General features: G+C 35.9%; 1 protein-coding gene across 1 annotated transcript in view; it reads right to left on the bottom strand.

Moving 5' to 3' along the window:
* Positions 1-21,006, bottom strand: part of LOC117108119 (contactin-associated protein-like 2) — a 31,117-nt gene extending 10,111 nt beyond the window's left edge. Inside the window, exons 1-5 of the mRNA XM_033250063.1 lie at positions 20,953-21,006; positions 13,943-14,000; positions 13,353-13,406; positions 12,130-12,302; positions 10,962-11,016 (exon numbers count right to left, since the gene is read on the bottom strand). Coding sequence (XP_033105954.1) covers positions 10,962-11,016; positions 12,130-12,300 — 226 coding nt within the window. The 5' untranslated portion in view covers positions 12,301-12,302; positions 13,353-13,406; positions 13,943-14,000; positions 20,953-21,006. The remainder of the gene's footprint in view (positions 1-10,961; positions 11,017-12,129; positions 12,303-13,352; positions 13,407-13,942; positions 14,001-20,952) is intronic.
* Positions 21,007-23,106: the final 2,100 nt, after the last annotated feature.

Genomic DNA, 23,106 nt, shown 5'->3' with positions numbered 1-23,106 from the left:
TGTGGAGTACAATTCAAAAAACAACTATAGGTCTAATAATGAATTATTGTGATGTTAAATAGACAATGTTAGCTATCAAAGAGCGACGTTGTTTTTCATTGGGACCTTCGTCTTCAAGGCTAGGCCTATACCATCCTAGCTAGTCTATGCCTAGAGTAGGATAAAGCTAGCGCGACATGCGGACGTTGGTACGAGTAGGTTAAACGTCGCCTAAAGTAATTGATTTTACCCGGCAGAACGAAAGAAGGAAACTCCGCTTTTCAGTCGTCTTAGGGCATGTTTCTGCTGGCAAGAAAAAACGTTTTTTAAAACGGTTAAAAAAAAAAACGTTTTTTTTTTCTGCTAGTAGAAATGGTACCACTGACAGAAAAACGGTTTTTTCCGATCGAAAAAAACGGTTCGAAAAAACGCAATCCATTCCGTGTCCGATAGAAAAAAAAAGTTTTTTATGGGGAAAACCGTTTTTTTTTTGGGGGAAGCACTTTTTAGCTGCAACCAAATACCAGTCGCGATTTGACCTCGCGGTGTCAAAACTCCACACGAATTTCCAAAGCAACACAACCGCGCGAAAATGTGGAACGACGAAATTACAAAATTGGTTATAACTTTGTGGGGAGAGGAGAAAGTAGGGGGAAGATTAATAGGAAGCAAGAGTGATACGCACAGTAAAAAAAGTCGAAGAGGAGTTCGGTGTAAAGTTGACAACGGTTCAAGTAACCAACAAGCTTAAGCGTTTGCGACGGGCGTACACGCTAGCGAAGGACCATAATGGTAGGTCCGGTAATGACAGGCAAACTTGTCCGTATTATGACATGTTGGACAATATTCTGGGGGGTCGTGACATGCACGATCCCCCCTATGTGATGAAAGGCGGGATTCAACACACTGTTGCCGATGGTACGTAAGTCTTGTCGTCATGTTGTAATGTTGTATGAAACTAGGCCATAGACTAGCACTGTAGCAGGGAGAATACTATACTACATTACCGCCATAGGCCTAGCCCTAGTTCAGCCGGCCGATCGACCTCATTTCCGCCGTACGAACCGCGTTCTGGGAATGACGTCATCGCAACAACGACCACACATATAGAAAACCGTTTTTCCTGTCAAAAATTGGTTACAACCCAGTTTTTGTTTACAAACACTTTCCGAACCGTTTTTTAAAAAAACGTGTTTTTTTTTTTGGCGTTCTTCAGCAGAAACATGCCCTTAGGCACTCGTTTTTTGACAAACAATGACCTTTCAGAGGTCAAATTGCTGTCAAGAATATGAATTGGCTGCTTCGCAGCAAATATGTTCTACGGCCTTTTAACGGACTAGAGAACTAATTCAATCGATTATAGAGTGCCTAATTTCACTTGGTCATAAACAATAAAATATGAAGTAAACATGAAAAGTTTGAGCTTTACTTCCTTTTATTTAAATGTGCTGAAAGGATTAATAACATAGGTATCAAAGTTTAGAGTGGCATATCCAGGATTTTTAAATAGATGGGGCCCAGAGAAGGACATTCACAGATGGACGGTCTATCTGCCTCAGCCCCATCGTAGTTGGGGCTGAAGTAAGAATATTTATGATTATGGCACCTCTGGACGGCCGAAAATGGAACTCTTAGACTACAATTTGAGTAAACCTTTTTTTTTTTTTTTTTTTTTCAAAATTTTGTTGAATTTTAAAAATTAGGGAGTTGGGGAAAGGCCCTGCCTTTAAATCCGCCACTGGTTTAATATATTAATTCAGTATTTATTTGACAATCGCACCTCTATCAGGTCCTTTCGTATTTTCTAACTTGTTTGTATCTAAGCCTTTTATAGATACTAATTAATAACGTAAATAATTTACTTTTTGATGCATCAATCAATCAATCAATGGATTTATGATTTAATTATTATAGTCCCATTTGATTATTAGTTACAATACTTAAATGTGAATGTTCCGCTTCATTAATGGCTCAATTCTATAAGGAGGGACCATACCCATTCTGCAAATTAAAGGAAAGGAAGTGGAAAACACGAAATATTTTAAATATTTAGTGTTTGGAACACATAAATGACACCAACATCGGTTCGAGAGAGGTCGAACATCGTGTTGCTACGTTTTTGCTGAACATCAACAGTTACTGAACAATTCTCATATCCCTCTTAGTTTAAGAATCAGCTACATGAACTCCCTTATACGCTCGAGACTTAGACCTACCTACGGATGTCAAGTTAGGCGCCCTAATGAACTCCACCTGTAATTACATCCTAAGTAATATGGTTGCAAATGGTTTCAAACGCTGAAACTCACTTTCAAACGAGAAAAAAATTGCTGAAAACATTGATTGGGTCTTCATTCTTACCAACTACTCACTACACACACTTACAGACACTAAAACAATATCAGATTTCTACAAAAACAAGTAAACTTGATATCTCATGTAATAAGGCATGAAAATAACCATCCATGTAAAATGCTCACTTTCCACATCACAAACAGGGGTGGCGCCAGGATTTGCCCGACGGTGGACGAGGTCCCCGACAAGGGGGCCAGTGCCCCCGACGAGGTGTCAGATTTCCCCGACGAAAGCAAAGTGGGCGAGGTCGAGCTTCGATTAAAAGGTACCGAAAGTAAAAGTCCTTCAATGGAACCCTCTATTTTAAATTATTGGATCCGCCTCGGTATTTTGAAAATGTAGTTTTAAAATAAATGTAATTGCATTTCATTGCTATGTTGATTGTATCTAATCAATTAGGTACGACTTATAAAAGTCTATATACGGCAGAGCGACTGAAAACCCACTGGGGGTTTATGCGGTCGCCTGGCCCCGTCCGAGGCCTGGGCCTCCGGCCCACAGTGGGCCGGGGCGAAATCAAAGTGTGCCAAAAGTCCATTTTGGTGAGTATGGATTTTACACTTTTTCCCATGATTGAAGATGGGTATACCCTGGTGAATCAATCCTGAAAATATTTTACATTTAAACGAATTTTAAGGGTAGTATTTTTCAACAAATTGCTGAAATTTCTCTATAAATATTTCAAATGCTATAATTTACTACATTATATCAAAACACGTTTTTTTTTTCTTACAGACAATTCGGAATTACTTCAAAATGTACACGTTTCTTGTATATAAATTGGTGAACACAAATATATGTTTTGATTTACATTTGAAGTTTGCATCAATAATAAATCGTTGTTTAAACGACACTGAAAAAATATTCATAAATCTATTTTTAGAAAAGTAGGAGAGAAAGTTTAGATTCATGTGGATTCATGCTTTAATTTTTACATCACCATCTTCAGTATAGCCTTAGCTTTATGATGGTACCAAATTTAGCTGCTACTTGCAACTTTTCGAGCTAGACGCACTTTTATTAGTCTTGTTTTCGTATATTTGAGACATAATTTAATTAGAGCAAACCGCAGATCAGAGGGATGTACGCGGGTCTACTCAACCAGTTCATTCAAAGCGTGGGAAATGAACTGGTTTACAAACTGCTCGTGATTTAACAGTAGCAAATCTTCTAATATTGTGTTGCTGTTTAGAATACTTTATTACATTTTGAGCAGCCTAATAATCCAAACATCATATATCATAATGAAGATGATATCTACAAGCAGGCCTATATCTAGGCGTCAATTGTTTTAAACTTTATTCAAAGACATCCAAGACTTTGAAAAGCTTCCTGTTTCAAGTTAAGGAGAGTTGAGCTACTACGCGAGTAGTAACGACCTTCCCCCAGCAAATAATAATACGTTATGATAACGTTACAGTTTTCTGTTGGAAACATTATTTTGTAGAACCATAAATACGTACTGAACATAATTTCACAACTTTTGCACGTTCCTTCAACGTTGTGTAAACGTTATTTTGTGACATACCTAACCACAACATTGGCCAAGAAAGTTAAAAGAACGTTAACACGTGTTTGCCGGATTTCTAAAGAAAATAACTCGTGGCTAGACAACAGGATTCCATTTTCTGATGAAGTTACTAATGTTTTAACACAGAACAGAGACATTCTTTCCACACCAGCAGAAAACCCACAAGAGACTTAAAAACAACCCAAACCGGGACGTCCTATCGAAGTATGGGAGGATCTTTCCAGAGAGTTTGCACAAGGATAAAGTACAAGAGATGTTGACATAAGATGTACGCACTGAACTTCTTTATGCAGCATTCCAAGGGGCGTTCAAGAAGAATCGATTTTAAAGTCTACTAATATGTAGAAAATACATACACATTTTATTTCTCCCTGACGAATTGTAGTTTATCTCCCCAACGCCGGGGAGGGGGGTAGAGAGACCTCTCTTCGACGGGGACCCTTCCCTTCCCCTCCCCCTGCTGGCGTCACCCCTGAGGAGCAAACCGGAATCGTTCACGACAGATGAAACATTGTCCATCTTTGTAGCTCTATAGTAAAATGAGACGCCTCCTTACACCAAAATAAGAGTAGCAAAAAAGCATTGCCTGGTGGTACAGTATACCTGTTAAAGACGATAGCAAAAGTTCCTCTTCAAAGCCTCCTCGTTCACACTGAGAATTATCAAAAAAATATAAAACGACCATTATCGATACTTTTACAATATAGGCCTAATATGATTGAGGACGGAAATAATACCCTATATCATGATATTGGTGTAGGCCTAATGTCTAATAATTCCATGGAATCTCAAATGTAAACACATTTTAAATTTTAAAAATGTAAAATTAGGTTGTCTGGTATTATAAATTTTGATTTCGATTTCGATTTATTAAAAAAAAAAACCAGCTATATTCACTGTAAGATTAACAATAGAAATTTTAATGTTGGCCTATGCCTAAAACACTTTTGGCCCCGTCCAATCAGAAAAATGTATTTTGATGACGTCATGGAAAATATAAAAAGTTTCCCACAGAAGTTCTTTTGTCCCAAACCTCCTTAAACATTTAAAAAATCATTGCAATATGAACTTGTTTTGGTATTACAATGAAAACTGACACCGTCCAATCAGAAAACAGTACAAAAATGACGTCATATAGATTTGAAAATGCTTTTATTGAAATCTACGGGTATGAAAACCTCTAGATAAGTCTTGTATTCGATTAGATTTGCTTCTGCAATGAGTGATTAATTTTGGCACACTTTGACTTCAGTCTGGCCCACTGTGCGGCCCAAGACTTGTTTATTTTCCAAATCGTCCCTACCCCCTCCCACTCGACGCCCTTGACGGTAGAGATTGTATCTTTAGATCTCCGATCTTGTACCACGAAGTCACCGACTAGTACTGTCTAGCAAGAGCTGCGCAGTGGACGCGTTAACATTGGCAAAATATTTTGTGTGTGTAACTTTAACTGAGAATGCCGTCATATAATATTATACAATCGAGTAGGCGTTGCTCCTGTTCCACTATTTGCATTCACACCTGGGCTGTATATATATGTTGCCTTGGTTTTACTTTGTGTCCATTATTCATTTATTATTTTATTTTTATTTAAATATTATTAAACATTATTATTACGTTTAACGATTACATTCCTTCATGTAATATATTTTCAAATAAATACTTAAACAATTAATTAAATATAAACTCTGACGTAGAATAGATCAATAAAAATGGACATATATAATAAGAGGAGGGGATTGATGTCTCCGACGTGAAAATGTGGGCGTGGACGGGCGTCGCTAAAAGCTTTCCAAAAGTGGTCCATGAATGTAGCCCCCCCCCCAAATGACAATTTAAGGTTTTCAAAGGCTTATTTAATCCATTTTAGAGTCTATTAATATGTAAAACATATCAATAATTTGTTTACATTTTCTTTTCTCCCCGACGAATTGTGGTTTTCTCTCCGACGGGAGGAGGCCTCCCACCTCTGGTTTCAACTTAGGCAAACCTTGCTAAAAAGGTAGACTTTCTCCATCAATAGGTTGCTTTTAAGAAAGGAGTGACCTGTTCGAAGCACGAAATCCTGTAGACTAATCTCATTACACTTACAAATGTTTAATTGTGTGGGAAATCTACTCATAATGCATTTCACCTCCGGACATGCAGCTTACTATCAACAACTCACTCCGCACAGTTATGACAGTGTTTGTGCAAGAATCGGTAAAGATTCAAGTACAATAGTAATATAACCTGTGGGCCAGGCGGAACGGGCGGTCCCGGTACTCCCTGTTCACCAATGACTTTGAAAAGATGATATTTGATCACCTTATTCACCCTTCTGAAATTGTCTTATGTGGAGATTTTAATATCCATATGGATGATGACAATGATATTGCTGCTAATAATTTTAAAGCTTTAAAGCATTGTCTTGACCTTATCATCACCCGAGATGTTGAATTGCTGTCTGATGTACGTGTACATCCTGGTCTTTCTGACCATTTTGCGATAATGTGAAAACTTGACCTTAAAAAACCTGCTATGCCTAAAACTTTTATTAAAAAACGAAATTTAAACCTGATTAATATTAAGAATTTTAAAATGGATATTCTTGCTCGGGTTTCCGATAATTGTAATTTACAAGAGCTTGTTGGTAGATTTACTGCACTGAAAGCAGTTTTAGATGAACACGCTCCTTTTAATACGAAAATAATTAAACCCAAAGCTTCTAAACCGTGGTTTACAGATGAGATTCGTTGTGCAAGAAAAACGTCAACTGGAAAGAAAATGGATGAAATCTAAGACTCATTCTAACAGGCAGAAGTACTGTGACCAAAGATGTTTAGGAAATGAAATGGTTGATAAAGCTAAAACCATGTATTATTCTGCCCTTGTTAGGGACTGCTCTGGTGATCAGAAAAAGCTCTTTAACATAGTTAACAACCTCCTTCACCGCTCAAAGTCTACGGTTCTTCCTTCTTCTGTATCAAATCAAGCTCTGGCACATAAGTTCTCTGTGGTTTTTGAGAACAAAATCCAAAATATTCGTAGTTCTTTTGCTCAAAATCATTTGAGTGATGCTACTGGTGATTCTAATGTGATTGGTGCAGAGGAAATATCTAGGTCTATATTGCTTTCTGAGTTTGATCCTGCATGAGGTGGAAATAAGTGACATTGCTAGAAGTTCGCCTTTGAAATCTTGTCGACTTGACCCGGTACCTACTTCATTGATAAAGTCTTGTCATGATGCCTTTATTCCTATCATAACAAATATAGTAAATAAATCTCTTGAGAATGGGTCTTTTCCTGATGCTTTGAAAGTTGCGCATGTTTTTCCTACTTTGAAAAACCCCAGCCTAGATTCTGAGGTTCTCAAAAATTACAGATCTATTTCTAATTTAAGCTTTCTTGGTAAGATAATTGAAAAGGTTGTGTCTAAACGATTATTGGCCCATGTTAAAGAACATACTTTACTTGATTTGTTCCAATCTGCTTACAAAGCACATCATAGCACTGAAACAGCCTTACTTAGAATTAGCAACGACATCCTACGTGCAATGGACGATGGCAAACTTACTGCTTTAGTTCTATTAGATTTAAGTGCAGCTTTCGACACTGTTGACCATAATGTTTTGCTCCGTAGATTAAGTAAGCACATTGGAGTCGAAGGTCGTGCATTGGAATGGCGTCGATCTTATCTGACCAACAGACGTCAGCATATATGTATTGGGGACGCTTTCTCCCAGGAAAGTTCCTTAAATTTTTCTTTTCCTCAAGGATCTGTTCTTGGGCCACAATGGTTCACAGTTTATATCCTACCTATTCGGGATATAATTTGCAAATACTGTATAACCTGTCCTACCATGTTTATGCTGACGATACTCAGATTTACCTCTCGTTTAAGCCGTCCATGACGCAACTTAACCTCTCTCTAGAATCACTCGAAAATTGCATTTAAGAGTTACGTCTTTGGATGAAGCAAAATTTTCTAAAATTCAACGACTACAAAACTGAATACATACTTATTGGGTCTCGCCAACAGTTGGAAAAACTTCCACTGAGTAATTTAGTTATTGTGGAAACCCTAATAGGCTCTGCAGCGCAGGTCAGAAATCTTGGTGTTACTTTGGATGCTAATATGACAATGAGTAGGCATATTTCAAATATCATTTCAACATCTTCATTTTATTTACGTAACATTAGAAGCATTGACAATGCAGCTGCTGAGCAACTTGCTCACTCGTTTGTTACTTCACGCCTTGACATGGGTAACTCGCTCTTGTTTGGACTTCCTCAAAAACAAATCCAACGGCTTCAACTCATTCAAAATGCTGCTGCACGTGTAGTTACTAAGTCACCTAAGTACTCACACATAACAACTACTATGAAATCACACCACATTGTTTTTAAGATATTATTAATAGTTTTTTTAAATGTTTAAATGGTTAGGCTCCTGACTATGTTGCCGACATGATTCGGCTTTATATTCCTGGGCGTAACTTGCGCTCTTGTGACAAACTATTTTTACACTAGCCTAAGTCCCATCACTCTTACGGGGATCGAGCTTTTAGTATTGCTGCTCCACGTCTTTGGAACGCTTTGCCCTGTTCGGTCAAACACATTAGATCTTTAAACTTTAAAATTACATCTCTTCACCGAGGCGTATAGAGAACCTTGATGCTTCTCTGTTGAATTAGTGGAGCCCTGGGCTTATCCCGGGGTGGAAGGTGCTGATGCTCAACATACTGCCTTTGAGTATCTGCGCATACTTACATGGGGAGCAACACTGCCTCGATGGGATAATTTGGTATGCGGATTCTGCTTGAAATTTTTCTGGAATTAATTTGGTTTTTCACCGAGGCGTATAAACAACCTTGATGTTTCTCTGTTGAATTTGTATTACTCACAAAAAAAAAGATTAAAAAAAAAAACAACAAAAAAACACATGATACCACTTTTCTCTGTCGACGCAATGCAGCTCCTGTTGCAGTGCACGGTAGTGGAGCCCCGGGCTTATCCTGGGGTGGAAGGTGCTGATGCTCAACATACTGCCTTTGGGTATCTGCGTATACTTATATGGGGAGCAACATTGCCTCGATGGGATAATTGGTATTTGGATTTTACTGAAAATTCTTCTGGGAATTATTTGGATCTTGTTGGTTTAAATGTCTATGCGCCTTGAGCACCTTTGGTGGAGATGTGCGCTTTATAAATCTTTATTATTATTATTATTATTATTATTATTATTATTATTATTATTATTATTATTGTTGTTGTTGTTGTTGTTGTTGTCGTTGTCGTTGTCGTTGTCGTTGTCGTTGTCGTTGTCGTTGTCGTTATTATTATTATTATTATTATTATTAGTATTAGTATTATTATTATTATTATTATTATTATTATTATTATTATTATTATTATTATTAAGAATCGAATCGAATCGAATCGAATTCAAAGTCAATAAAACGCCATTCGTTTTATACGTGCGAGGAATAGCTGGAAGAACACCCATTTGATTCTTTTGCGAATTGATTAAAATATATTATCACTCACAAAATCACTATGTAAAACCCATAAAAATGAATATATAACTGAATTACTCATTTAACAAAATTACGTTAAGTTATTTTTTAAAATAAGTTAAAGACTTTTAAAATTTAATGATTAACAGACATTTTAATATAAATTCCTAGTGCTGCTAGAAATGTATGGGTTATGCGGAGACATAAACACATTAAATTTAAAATGTTTTCTCATTATAATTTGCAACTGAAAGCATAACACATTGAAATTAACAAAACTAATACTTTAAGGTTGTCATACCTGAGGTACACATTTTTTGATAGGCCTAGTATATTTTAACATGAAACTGTGATAACGTACGTACGCATAACAAAAGTAAAGTGAAGCACTTGTCACACTTAAATTGCACTTTCGTTTACTGTACTTTAATTTGTTTTCGTTCGTGGTAAGTAAAGTTTTCACGATCTGAAGAGGTTATGCGACCCATCATTTTTTTTTTCGCGACCCAAACATTTGATCGCTACCCATAGGTTGCGGAATTTTTGAATAACAATAATAATGATATAATAAAATGTTATGATGGTAGTTGCGCAAGAATAGGAAAAGGTTAAAGTAGACCTACCTGGGAAAAGATTTCGTAGAATAAGTGACGAGAATGCATCAGAACTTGTTTGTGTAGGTTTCATTAGGCAATAGTAAAGTGTAAATCGAAATTGTGCAAGGCTTCTGCAAATTCTACGTTCGTTGAATATGGCTTAAAGAGATTTGTTTATTGGAAATGTGTTCCAAATGATGCGCTCCACTCTCGAAGCCTCATGGCATAAAACTGAGGTGGCTGAACCTCAATTGAAGTACAATTATTAATTGATAAACGAAAGTTAAACTACTAACGAAAGCTAAATTGCCAAATATTTCTTCAAATCTACAACGAAGTAATATTAATGTTCCAATTGATGTACCATACACCCAAATGGGCATATCACATGTATTTGTCCATTAAGTTTAATGTAACAAATTTGTGTGATGTGCCCATGGACATGATGTCATATTAGACCCGAATGTCGGCATCCTCATTTTTTTCGTCACCGCGAATTCATCGTGCACTGCGATAAAAATAGAATTGTAATTGAAAATTACTTTCGTAAAACGAGCTTTAGAACCCGATACAAACAAGTGCTTTTAACACAATACTTATTCATCGTATCCGTACTGTACTGCTGATGTGTAGATGAGTTCAACGCGTACTGCAGGAGCAAAAATCAGCATACGCACAGCTAAATGTAAATACGCACACGTATACTGATCATATCACTATAGCAACCGATTACTGCTACAACAGTTGGTTATAAAAAACTAAAATTAAAAGACGGTGATTGACTTATAAAGCAATTAGTAGAGCATGCATCGTGCAGTAAACGGAAAATTATTATACTTAGGTTAGATTTAATGCATTCCGGCATTGCAGGCCCTCAGGAAAATTTTTCAAGCATTAAATCTAACCTTCGTACAATAATTTTCCTATAGTGTACTATGCAGAGCTCTACTAATTGCTTAATAGTGTGCGAGTTTATCAGAGCTTAAGTCAAGTCAAACTTACATTGAATGTCACAACTAGTAGTCGGTGCTTCGGACTTTTTTTCGTGATCTGGCGTCTGGAAATCAGGGTGTAATAAGTTTATTTTTAATTATCTATTCTTAACTAGCCCGAAACAATTAAACAGAAGGACGCACATCTCTGGACATCAAAGGTTATAACTTTAGCATCTACATTCTAGGCGCTAGTGCGTCCCTACACGTTGAACGTCACAAAAACATAGCAACCAGACCATAAACCGTCAGCGTACATGACGATATACCCACGTGCGTGTTAGTTGCCATGATAATCGCGCGTCGTGCGGTGATTATAAAGGCCTAATGATATTTTGCACTAACATTAGACTGAAATTATATTCTTCATTTCAACATTAATTTTACCGATATTGTGGTGTATTGTCGTTCATGAAACACATTTCGCAGAAAAAATTAATAAATGTTCTGTATCTACTCAAATGTTCGTTTTGTGCACCTTAGTCCAACATTGTCAAAATGAGAGTTTAATGTTACATACGAACATGAAATTTTATAAAATTCGTATTTTAAATTGCTATAACTTTTCAATTTTCACAAATCAAATTGAAGTTTATAGAACCATTTAACAAGCTCGCGGTCAAAAAAATGAGATGTAACAGACATTGCGAAGTACCCAAAATTAATAAAGTAGTAACTAACATCATATAACGTATGGCACGCATAGACTAATAAACGACGGCTGTACTAGCAACTAGTATCGGATTGTCGATGCCACAGTAAAGATCAAAGGACCGTATGCAGACGCTATGTTCGAGAGCGGAGGTGTGCGTCCTTCTGTTGAATTACTTTGGCTAGCCTATGGCTAGGAAGCTTTCTGAAAATGCATATTGATTGTTTATTATCCCTAAAGCATCATTGCATTGACTGTAAGTGCCTTTATTATATAAAAACATGTTTATACAAAACAATTTTACGGTATGTAATTTTATATGGTGGAATTGCAGCAATGGAGAATTACTTGGCGAAAGACTGCCAAAATTTACCCTATCCAGCACCCGTTAAATCTCGGCAATCCCATCACCCATGCACCTCCATCCTTATAGAAGTAGAAAAGCCAGCTGGCTAGGAATTGAAAACGGAAATCAAAGAGAACAAAACAAGGTACTGGAAAGCACAATAAACCAATTTTTTCCTACCGGAAGTCCTTTCAGCTTGTAGTCGATTTGCTGGAACTTGACAATTACAGACAAACACAACAAAAACAGTCCAACAACAACGATGACGTTGAAAATCGACTGCCGGGAGATACTGCGGCATGATTTCTGATATTTGTTCTTACTGCCTTCCTCTAGAATCTGTTCGTCCATATCTATAAATGCAAGTTAATTCACATGAAGGAAGATGTGGAGGAGAAGAAAACATTATATATACTAAAAATAGCAATAGCACTAAAGTGTGGCAATTTGGTTTGATATCTAGTCACGCATTAGGCATGAGATTCATTTGGGGCCTAGACCATACTTCTGCGGCCCCGTTTGAATGCCTATCTTTTATAATTAGCAGTTCCCTCCAATTAAAGATTCCCTTCATTTACAGACCAAAGACTATGATTTTGGCAGACCAAACTGAAAAATTTTCCTCAAATTAAAGACCATTATAATTATTAGGCGGCCTCCAGATATTTATGTGGCGGCCCCCAGATATAATTGGCTGCGCCAGATAATTATGTGGCTCTGAAATTTTAATTCACTGGTGGCACTAACGGGCTTCCGTAATTTCACAACCAATGCCGTAGCCAAGATGTTTAAACAGTGCGAGAAAATATCAGGGGTGGACCCACTTTACGCGTAAATTAATGTGGACCAAATTTCTTAAAAGTTGACCCATTTTACGCAAAAATATGAAAAATTTGGACCCATTTTCTTAAAACTTTTACCCATTTTATGCTAAATATGGGAAATCTGGACCCATTTTTCTTAAAGTGGACCCCTTTTATGCATAATTTAAGCGTTGCTCTGACGTTCATATCCTAGATACCAAAGTAGGCCAAACATGCACTGCATATCCTTGCTTGCCTTGACGGTCCGCCACTGATGTTAATTTGCTAGAACCATAGAGGTATAAAAATATCTATTTTTATATCTTCATGCTGTCACAAAGTGATAAATTAAGGAGCTTTCTATTGCACGACGATGGTAGGACGTAGAACGTAATGACATCACTAAAAGTTATCTGTGCATGCGAGAACGTTAAGGTCACCTCGTCGAACAGATTCTGGAACGCAATTTGGCCAAATCTACGTATTGCAAAAGAACGTAGGACGCCAGGTAGAACGGTCACGCATGAGTGATATGAAACCACCCCTTCATATATGCCCAGTCTTCAAATTCCCCATGGTGAGCAAGGCCTAATAACTTACCGATCTTTCAGTGTCGTGTCTGATCAGGTGGAATGTATACACTTTAACAACTCCCTGTACGAAGAAACAAATAAAACACAAAATAATTACATTTTTTTAAGTAGGGAGAGGACGGTCAACAGCTTTTTTTTTTTTATAGTCTTATAGTCAATCCACATGAATCTAAATGACTGTAAACAATGCAACGTGTCCAAAACAGCTAAAATCGATGTTTTCCCCTCAATTAAGCTAAAATATAGAATTATGTTCATTGCGTGAGATGGAAACTTTGATGATCTATGTTGTTATTACCGTTTTTCAGACCGGTAAGTTTCGAATCTCCGACGCTAGACTTACATCACTGTGATTTTACTCTTTGAAATATGAATAATTATAATATAGATAATTGTTATCATGTAAGCTTATACCACCAACTAGCTGCACTAACACTGTAGATAGGCCATGTCGTTTTAAAATCGCTGTCGAATAAGACCAAAAGGACGCATCTGGCACGGTACACACACTGTCAGCTCAAGCCCAGGCCCCTCTAAATTTTATATATGCAGTACCCTTTTCAGCCATAGGGGTCTCATAATCATACAATTTCTTACCTTCTATTTGTTAGCCACTCTCTATTACAAATTCCTTGATGCGCCACTGGAAGACGACCTGAAATGCATGTATTTTCAAGTAAAATAGAAAAATGCAGATCCTGAATGCCTTTTCAAGCATTTAGAAAATAAAATTTCAGGGGGAAGAGGTGTGAGGCCATACTCTAGAGACGGAAATTTAAAAAAAAATCTGTTGGTTTGGGGCTGTGAAAAGAACATTTATGATTTTTTCTCTATTTTTTGACAATTTTGACTCTTTAGGAGGGGAGGGCCGGCTCGCCCCTACCACTCCAATGAATCTGTCACTGATGATATTATGGACAGAATAATTAAATAGTTCAAAATCACCTCATGTCATTTTATCTTGCCTATCGCGCTTATGTTAGGGAATGAAACACATAAAAACTCTAACCATGTTTAAAGCAATTAAAAATATATGCATGCTCTTTTGAGCAAATATATATTTCAATTTATCATTGTTAGGTGATTGGTTTAAAATTTTTTGTCACACTTTATGAATCTATTTCATTGCAAATCTGCTGATTTATCATTCAACTTATGACCTCAATAAAAGAAGAACTTCAGTTTTTTTTCAGCTTTGTGCGTTCTAAAAGTCTACAGCAATATTATTATTACTCTTAACTGCCATGCGTAAGAAAAAATGTTGATTGTCATCGTTATACTAACTAGGCCTATATTAACCCTATTGGTACTATGTTCAATCATAAAAAGAAATCTTTGACCTACAATTCATTAATGCAGTTTTGAGGCACGAAGATGTGTATAAGAGACAGGAAGAAAACATTATATATACTAAAAATAGCAATAGCACTAAAGTGTGGCAATTTGGTTTGATATCTAGTCACGCATTAGGCATGAGATTCATTTGGGGCCTAGACCATACTTCTGCGGCCCCGTTTGAATCTTATACACATCTAGATGTGTATAAGAGACAGCCCCCCAAAGAAGCCAGGGATCCTCTCAGGAAAAATTGGATTACTAGATAGCGAAAAATGAGCTTTTCCGACTTTCAAGCTAGGTGTCTTTTAATAACTTTTAAGTTCTTCAAAATTAAATGTTTTCTCCTCTTGAAAACGGTCAGGTAAACTTTCTCATTCTTATTTCTGTACACAGGCCTGTTGTGTATGTATTCATACATAAAACAAATTGAGTAGTTGCATACATATTCTGTTTTCCATGAATCGATAAAACCGAAAGAGAAAGGGGAGTCTGGGGGTTCTCCCCTGGGGAAATTTTTGATTTAGATAGCGGGAAACGAGTTTTCCGACTTCTGAGGTCTCATTTCATGCCTTCTTCTGAATTCAAGGTTTTTCCCCCTTGAAAACAATTCTATGAATTAAAAAACCCAGAGAGAAAGGAGGGGTGGAGAGGTTCGGGTTCTCCCCGGGAAAATGTTGATTTCTAAATGGCGAGAAATAAGCTTTCCCGACTTCTGAATTGCTTTTAATGGCTTCTAAGTTCTTCAAAATTCAAGGCTTTCCCCCTTGAAAATGGTCAGGTAAATTTTCTCATTCTTATTTCAGTAAATAGGCCTATTATGTGTGTAACGGTATACATACGTTGCATATACCTATTATTTTTCCATGAATCCATTATCCCTAAAAATAAAAAATGTTCCGGGGTCTCCCTCGCTCAAGGATCCAGAAAAGGTACAAGCCCGTATGCAGGATCGGAGGGAAGAGTGCGACGGGTGCGTACGCACCCATCCATCGCCCCTCCTCACTAGATTACAAAAAGTCCACATTTCCCGGCGTATAAAATTCAAGACACACTCTCAAATGCTCCAGAAATCCATCCTCCAAAAATACTTGACCAATCAGAGCAGTTTCCAATTAGGACTGCTTCTAATTTGTAGTACAAGCAAGGCCTTCTAACCGTCCTTATAAGCCTTTTGAGTAATTTTAGATTTTTTCCTTATCGTGCGTGTCAATAACTCTCCATGTACAAAACTTATATTCCATCTCTATATAGGTTTCACAAGAATTATCTTTATTCCCGTTTCAGTCTGCGAGTGCTACTTCCTGCCATCTAGAGGTGCCATAGTTATAATTCTTTCCTCAACCCCAACCATGGTAGGGTCGGCTGAGGTGGGTGGACCCTGGCCAATATTTCGGTGAAAGTCCCTCCCTGGACCCCACTCTATTTCGAATTCTTGAATCCCGATTTTTTTTATATTTTTGACGTCTACCCATCTCATCCACGACGAGCGCTTGTCATTATTCTTTTATATTCACAATTTCCATTAGTTTCATTTACTTATGATATAACATTTACATTTGTGGTAAAAGTTTAGTATTTTCAATACCTAATAATATTATAGGTTTTTTCATTGTGCTCTAGACCTAAATTTATTTCTTTTATGTTTAAATATATTAATACCCTGAATAGTAGATGGCAAGGAGGTTGAAAAGTCACCCAGCTTCCTTGGAGCACTTGTTATTGTGGACGGTGGATGTGAACAGGAGATCGGTAGACGTGACGTGTGGCAATGGCAAGATCTGCTATGAACAAACTAACAAAAATCTGGACTGACCAGAGGGGTTACCAAAGCAACAAAAACACGGCCAGTTCAAGAATTGGTCTTCTTTCTTCTTTGCAACCTATGTTTAATTGTAGGGTGAGTAAAGAAAGGATATCTCGGACAGCAAAACGAGAAATTGGTCTTGAAAAAGGTTAATTGATACACTCAACTGTCTGGCTCTCCGCTACTTCATGCACACAACCAGTCGACAGGATAGATGCTTTTAAAAGGTAATCATGCAGAGCAGGATTGAGGACTCAAGAAGGCATGGACATCAAAGGTTCAGATGGTCGACAGGATCACATCTTTACTTGGGCAATTTCTACCAGAGGTATATGGAAATTTAGTTGCGATGCAGTTCTTTTCTTGTTAATCCAATAGTCAACCAATGAACCTTTTCTATCTCGATTTTCAGCAGATTTAAGAAACAACAAATTAAACGGTTGGTTTAGAATGAATGTACAGTTACTGCATACTGTTATTTATTCTTAGTAAAGGATTTCTTTGAAATCTAAATATCAAATCCTGTACTTGTTTTATGCAACTTTCCATCAAAATATTACAAACTCACCATTACCATTATTATTACACGGTATACACAAAACACACAAAAACACAATCTTTTAAGCTTTATTACAAATGTATTATTGAAACATAGCATTAACACTGCAGCTTATCTTCCATATCTTTACAATATCTTCTATAGATGAATATTATGTACTGTTTTTTGAAAAAAATGTATAAAATGTAAAAAAAAAATCTTTTTAATACTTGTTTTTCATTGTTCTTTGACAGGTTAGTGGTTTAGAGAGAATTCACTCATGGTGTCGGGCTTCAGCCCATTTTTCTCTCTGGGCATGCCGCTAACCTATCTTTTTGTATTTCCTGTTTGTATTCTGTATAACATGCCGAATTTATAATAAATAAATAATAAATAAATAAACATCACTAACTAGTTTATATAGTGTTCTTTAATTGGATGGAACATTTTCATTTGGGTTCACCAAAACCATGGTCTTTGGTCTCTAAATAGACGTCTTTAATTGGTGGAACAACTAATGTTAGCGCAGAAAAATGGTCTTTAATTGGAGGGAATCTTTAATTGGAGGGAGACCTGTAGTGATAATAATGCAATTTTTTCTAAAATAAATTGTGGTATACAAAATTTAAATATTAGCCTATGCACTATATTGTGTACGGTGTTTCGTGTCTATTAAAAAGAGATAATATTAGTGACAATGTTAGTAATATTTTAATGGAAAGACAAGTTGGAAGTGTTAAGAATAAATAACAGCATGCAGTAACTTTGCATCCATTTTAAAACATTTAATGTATTATTTTTAAATATACATCTAAATGGAGAAATCTAAAGACCAAATTTAGTCCCCATGAGTCCCAAGTCTCCTGCAGAGTCTTGGAATGGGGTTTCCTGAAAATCAGCAGGAAGGACTCTCGAACTCACGCAATCAAGCAAGAATCGTGCGAAATATATCATCTCCAATAAATTCATGATGATATTTGCATGATTTAGTACTGTATTATCAATTGTTTCCCAGCAGTTAGTGTCAATCATAATGGTTATCGCCATGCACAGCAATAAATATTTAGATATTAAGAAAACACATTTAAACGGGTCTCCCAGATGTGGATTCTGTCTGTTTTTAATTACAGTACAGGGATTCTATCAGACATCAAAGACTATGGTTTTGGCAAAACTAATTGAACATTTTCTACTACTTTTAAAGTAAATAAACTATAAATATATAGTTGTTTTAGTGCAGTTTTTTTTTTTACAGACTACAGACACCAAAAGCCCGATGATTTGAGTACCATACTGAATACCAATAGTCTTGGTATGACGTTGAAGTTGGTATTTTTAAAAATTAAATTGATATTTTGGTAAGACGAGCACAGAACTTAATCTGTGGCTACCGAGAAATAGTTTATAATGAATTTGTAACACCATACAGTAATCCACCCTAAAACACTTGAAAGAAAACATTTAAATACAATATCATGGTTTTAGCAGATCCAACTAAAAAAATCTTCCCGTCAATAAATACATCAAAATATATAGTGATTTTAATGCATGATGACGATGATAGATATACATCAAAATAATACACAACACAAGATGATGCGTTGTGTACACAGTGCTTTATATTGAATTAGTATGTAGATGAACTAGTATATGTGTATTTTCATCTGATTTACTCCAACTTGCTTACTATTGTTTATTCTATGTTGTGAGACGAATTTTAATAAAATAAAAATAAAAGTAGAACGATGTTAGTAATATTTTAGGCCTAATGGTGATTTGGGTAGAAAGAGCGCAGGATTTGATGTGTGACTTTAAGGGTAGGATGGTAGGATATATGTTTAGGTAGGATAAATGAAGTAAGGCGATTAATTTATAGGCCCTTTCTAATTGCTGTACATTTCTTTTAGAAATGATATATTTCTGACATATTGAAAAATTACTGTAGATTGAAATACAAAGTTTCTGCAGAGATTAGACACTATATGTTAATTATGCTGCAACTTGTGTATATTTATATATTCTAAGGTCTAGAGGTCATAATGTCTGCCTTGCTGTCACAAACTGATTAATTAGGACAGCTAACCACATTGAAAAGTTGTTGAAACTGTGCCATGTAAAATAAATTGTTGATCGGTCGGTAGGAAGGGAGGTTATTTTTATTTATTTATTTATTTTTTTAATCTGTAATGAAACCACCCCTTCCTACATGCCCAGTTTTCAAATTCCTCATGGACAGGAAGGCCTCATTTGAACTTCACGATCTTCCAGTGTTTGATAAGGCGGAATTTATATCACTTTAACAACTCCCTGTACGAACAAACAACAGTGAAAGACAAAATAATTATACACACACACACACACATACACACAAAAACAAATAAAAAAAAAAAAACATTGGCCTAGCCGAAGTTGAATTGTGGGCGGAAAGACGATATTTTCGTGAGTTTTGGCAAAAAAAAAAAATTGGTTGGGTGATTTTTTTTGTAAGTAGGGAGGAGACGATGAACAACTTAGTTTTCTTTACATGGCCTCATAGTCACTCCAGGGGAATCTCAGTGACTGTAAACAATGCAACGTGTTCAAAACAGCTAAAAATCCAAAGTAAATATCGAAGTAAAGTCAATATTTTGCCTCAAGCTGAAATATGGAATTATGTTCACTTCGTGAAGCTATGCTGTTTTTTTAGGCCGGTAAGTTTCGAATCTCTGACGATCTGACGAACTGGGTTACATCACCGTGATTTTAGGCATTGAAATAAGCGTAATTAAAATATTAATAATTGTTATCATGTATACCAACTAGCTGCACTAACACTGTAAATAGGCACTATGACGTTTAAAAAGCGCTGTCGGATAAGATCAAAATGATGCGTAGGTACACACTGCCAACTCATTCCCAGGCCCCTCTAAATTTTTCAAAATAAAAAGTTTATGTTCGACAGTGCCATTTTCGGCCATCTAGGGGTCCCCTAATCATACAATTTCTTACCCTTTATTTGTGATCCCGGCCTTCTATTACGAATTCCTGGATCCGCCACTGCGAGACGACCTGAAATGCATGTATCTCAAGTACAGTAAAAGGTAAAAATGCAGATCCTTGAATGAATTTTCAAGCATTTTAGAAATGTCATACCCCTAGGGACGGAAATTTCAAAAATCTCTTGAAATCTCTGAATTTGATACAATTTGCCCGATAACAACAAGATCAGTGCGGATTTAGGATTTGGAAATAGAGGGGGTCCAGGGAGGGACTTTCACAGATGGGGACACTTTTCACTGATTTACAGACGGTTCTACAAAAAAAATCCTTATTTGTCAGCCAATGAGTCATGCAAAAAAAATACAGCAAAATACGCGCATTGTCTGTAAATTGACAGAATTTTTTTGTCATAAAAATTTTTAGTTGTAAAATTGTAAATTAACAACTGTGTCTGAAGCACTCGTAATTTGTCTCCGAGAATTTCTAAACGTTTATATCGTTCAGCATCAGCGCATACAGTTGCTACAGACAACACATGTCATATCTAGGCATACAACTATACTGTACTCAAATAGCCAGATTCAATATTACTGTGCATTTATACTTTCAAAGACCATGCTGTACATACTGTGTCTAGTCATAGGGATATTATTACAATTACAATCCATTAATTTTCACACTGTCTGGACTACCAAGGCCTATTTAAGAGATTTTGGCCACCATTAAACCATGGAGGTATAAACATGACTGAGCTATGTTCCTCGAGGGGATGATCAGGCATGCATATTCGTTTCATGTCTATCAGTTTACCAAACTGACCTAAAATAGTGTCGTCTATAATTTCTGCCTTAACTGTATGGGGAAAAATAATTAATTAATTATGTTTGTTTCTCTTATTGTACCTAATTTACTTTCAAGTTTATTTCCAGAAAAAAAAAAATTGATTACCTGAAGAAGATCGCTAAGAAGATTACTCGAAGATGAATTGATGCTACGCAAACCCAGTGCAAGCACAAGGACTATACTGTACTATTTTCCAAATGGTATCGATTTATAACATTATGCTTTTAGTGTGGGTGGGATCATGATTGGCTGGTAACGTAATCGAAAATACTGCTATAGTGTAAAATGGATGATCTGCGAAAAAGCTCACCAAAATGTCACTAATAATTATAAGGTTAGTTTTAGTTCCTTATTGTGTAATTGATCTTTCTGGAGTGTCAATCAAACTTCACAATTGACCATTCAGAACTGTGTCAGGAATACACATATTGTAATAATTTGTGACCCAAAAAAATGCCAAAAATATATTTTTTATGATTTTTTTTTTGGCAAAATTCAATGTCTAAAAATACCATTTTAAGTACAAACCTGCCATTTTTGGTAGAATTTAGCACCAAAACCCAAATATTTTCCTGGAAACAGCCCATTTTTATAGGTGTTTTAAATCGTATATGGTCATTTTTTAGAAAGTATCATACGAAGAAGTTGTTAGCTTAGTATTTTTCGTATTTATTTAATAAAACATGTATTATTAATTTTGGTTTTGTATGTTTTCAGTGTGGGTGCAAAAACAAAAATTACAATTAAATACATATATTCATTTTTCAAAAAGAGAAGTAAAATAGAAGGCCGGCGACTTGTTTTTCAACTACCTGCTGTCATGTCTTTTATTTTTTTGTTCCTCTATATTCATAGATTCATGTATATTTGGAAAAAAAATAAATGGATTACCTGAAGTCAGTAAATAAGAAGGTTACTTGATGCCAAGCTGCTTCAATGCAAACACAATTAGTTCTATTTATAATGATTTATATAGCATTAGCCTTTTGATGTGGGTGAGAACATGAAGGGCTGCTACCACAAACGGAAAAACTTATCTTTTTACATCCTGATTGAATGTTACGAAGAAAACATGTGCTAGTTGAAAATAGATGATCTGGGAAAAGGCTAATCGAAATGCCACCGACATTATAGGGCTAGTTACTTAATTTATAATGGACCTTTCTGTATGGTCAATCAATCTTAACAACCCACCAATCGGAACAGTAACAGGAATATAAATATATAATTATGTACCTCAGATAGTTTAATAAAACATCTTGAAGAAAGATCTGTAGGCATCTGCAAAGCTTCCAAGAAGTGTTATGAACAATGCAGCAGTTCCTTTTTCTCTTTCAATTTGTTGTCCAAATTTCCGCGAAGATCTGTTGATTCATCTTCCGATTGCTCGTTACTTTGATTCCAATCGATAAGTTAGGCCTAGCATTTAAATAATTTATTATTATTATTATTATTATTACTATTATTATTATTATTATTATTATTATTATTATTATTATTATTATTATTATTATTATTATTATTAAAATGGCAAACCTTATACGTTTTTACACAAAAATGCTGGTTTCTTCCTCTTATTATTATATACCTATTCAAGTTTATTTGGAGAAAATAAATGTAGGCTATTACCTAAAGAAGATTGCTAAGAAAATCACTCGAAGATGAATTAATGCTGCGCTACCTCAGTGTAGACACAATGAGTATACTATTTCCAAATTGTATCGATTTACTGTATATTACATTAAGCTTTTATTGTGGGTGAGGTTACTACTGGCTACTACGTAAACGGAAACACTGATATCTTTTTACATCTTTATTGTGTGTTACAAAGAAAACATGCGGTAGAAAAATGGATGAGCTGGGAAAAGACTCACCGAAATGGCACTAACATTATAGGGTTAGTTTCTTATTTTATACAATGGAACTATCTGGCCTCTCAATCAAACAGTGCCAGAGTATGAATGTTGTTAGGATAAAGTCCTATAAATAAATAAATATTTAAATGAATATATTCAAATTGAATCTCCCAGTGACAGAATAGCTTCAAAATATGATGTTTGGGTAAAAGCGTGAAAACTTTGCCATTTTTTGGTCAAATTTGGCACTTAAATTCAAAATTCAGCGTGGCAACATTTCATTCTGTGTGAGGCAAGAGCTGGTGATGTGGATTCCCCTTGTTGCCAGCTTGTAATAAATGATGCCTACGAAATATTTTCTTTAAAGCACTTTCAATCTGATGGCCACTCGTCTATTATACCG

This window comes from Anneissia japonica, unplaced genomic scaffold (genome assembly GCF_011630105.1).
Source record: "Anneissia japonica isolate Jap-2015-1 unplaced genomic scaffold, ASM1163010v1 scaffold288284_len1145801_cov181, whole genome shotgun sequence".
Taxonomy (NCBI): domain Eukaryota; kingdom Metazoa; phylum Echinodermata; class Crinoidea; order Comatulida; family Comatulidae; genus Anneissia; species Anneissia japonica.
The sequence above is the reverse complement of the archived record's forward strand: the minus strand, read 5'-3'. Positions and strand labels throughout refer to the sequence as shown.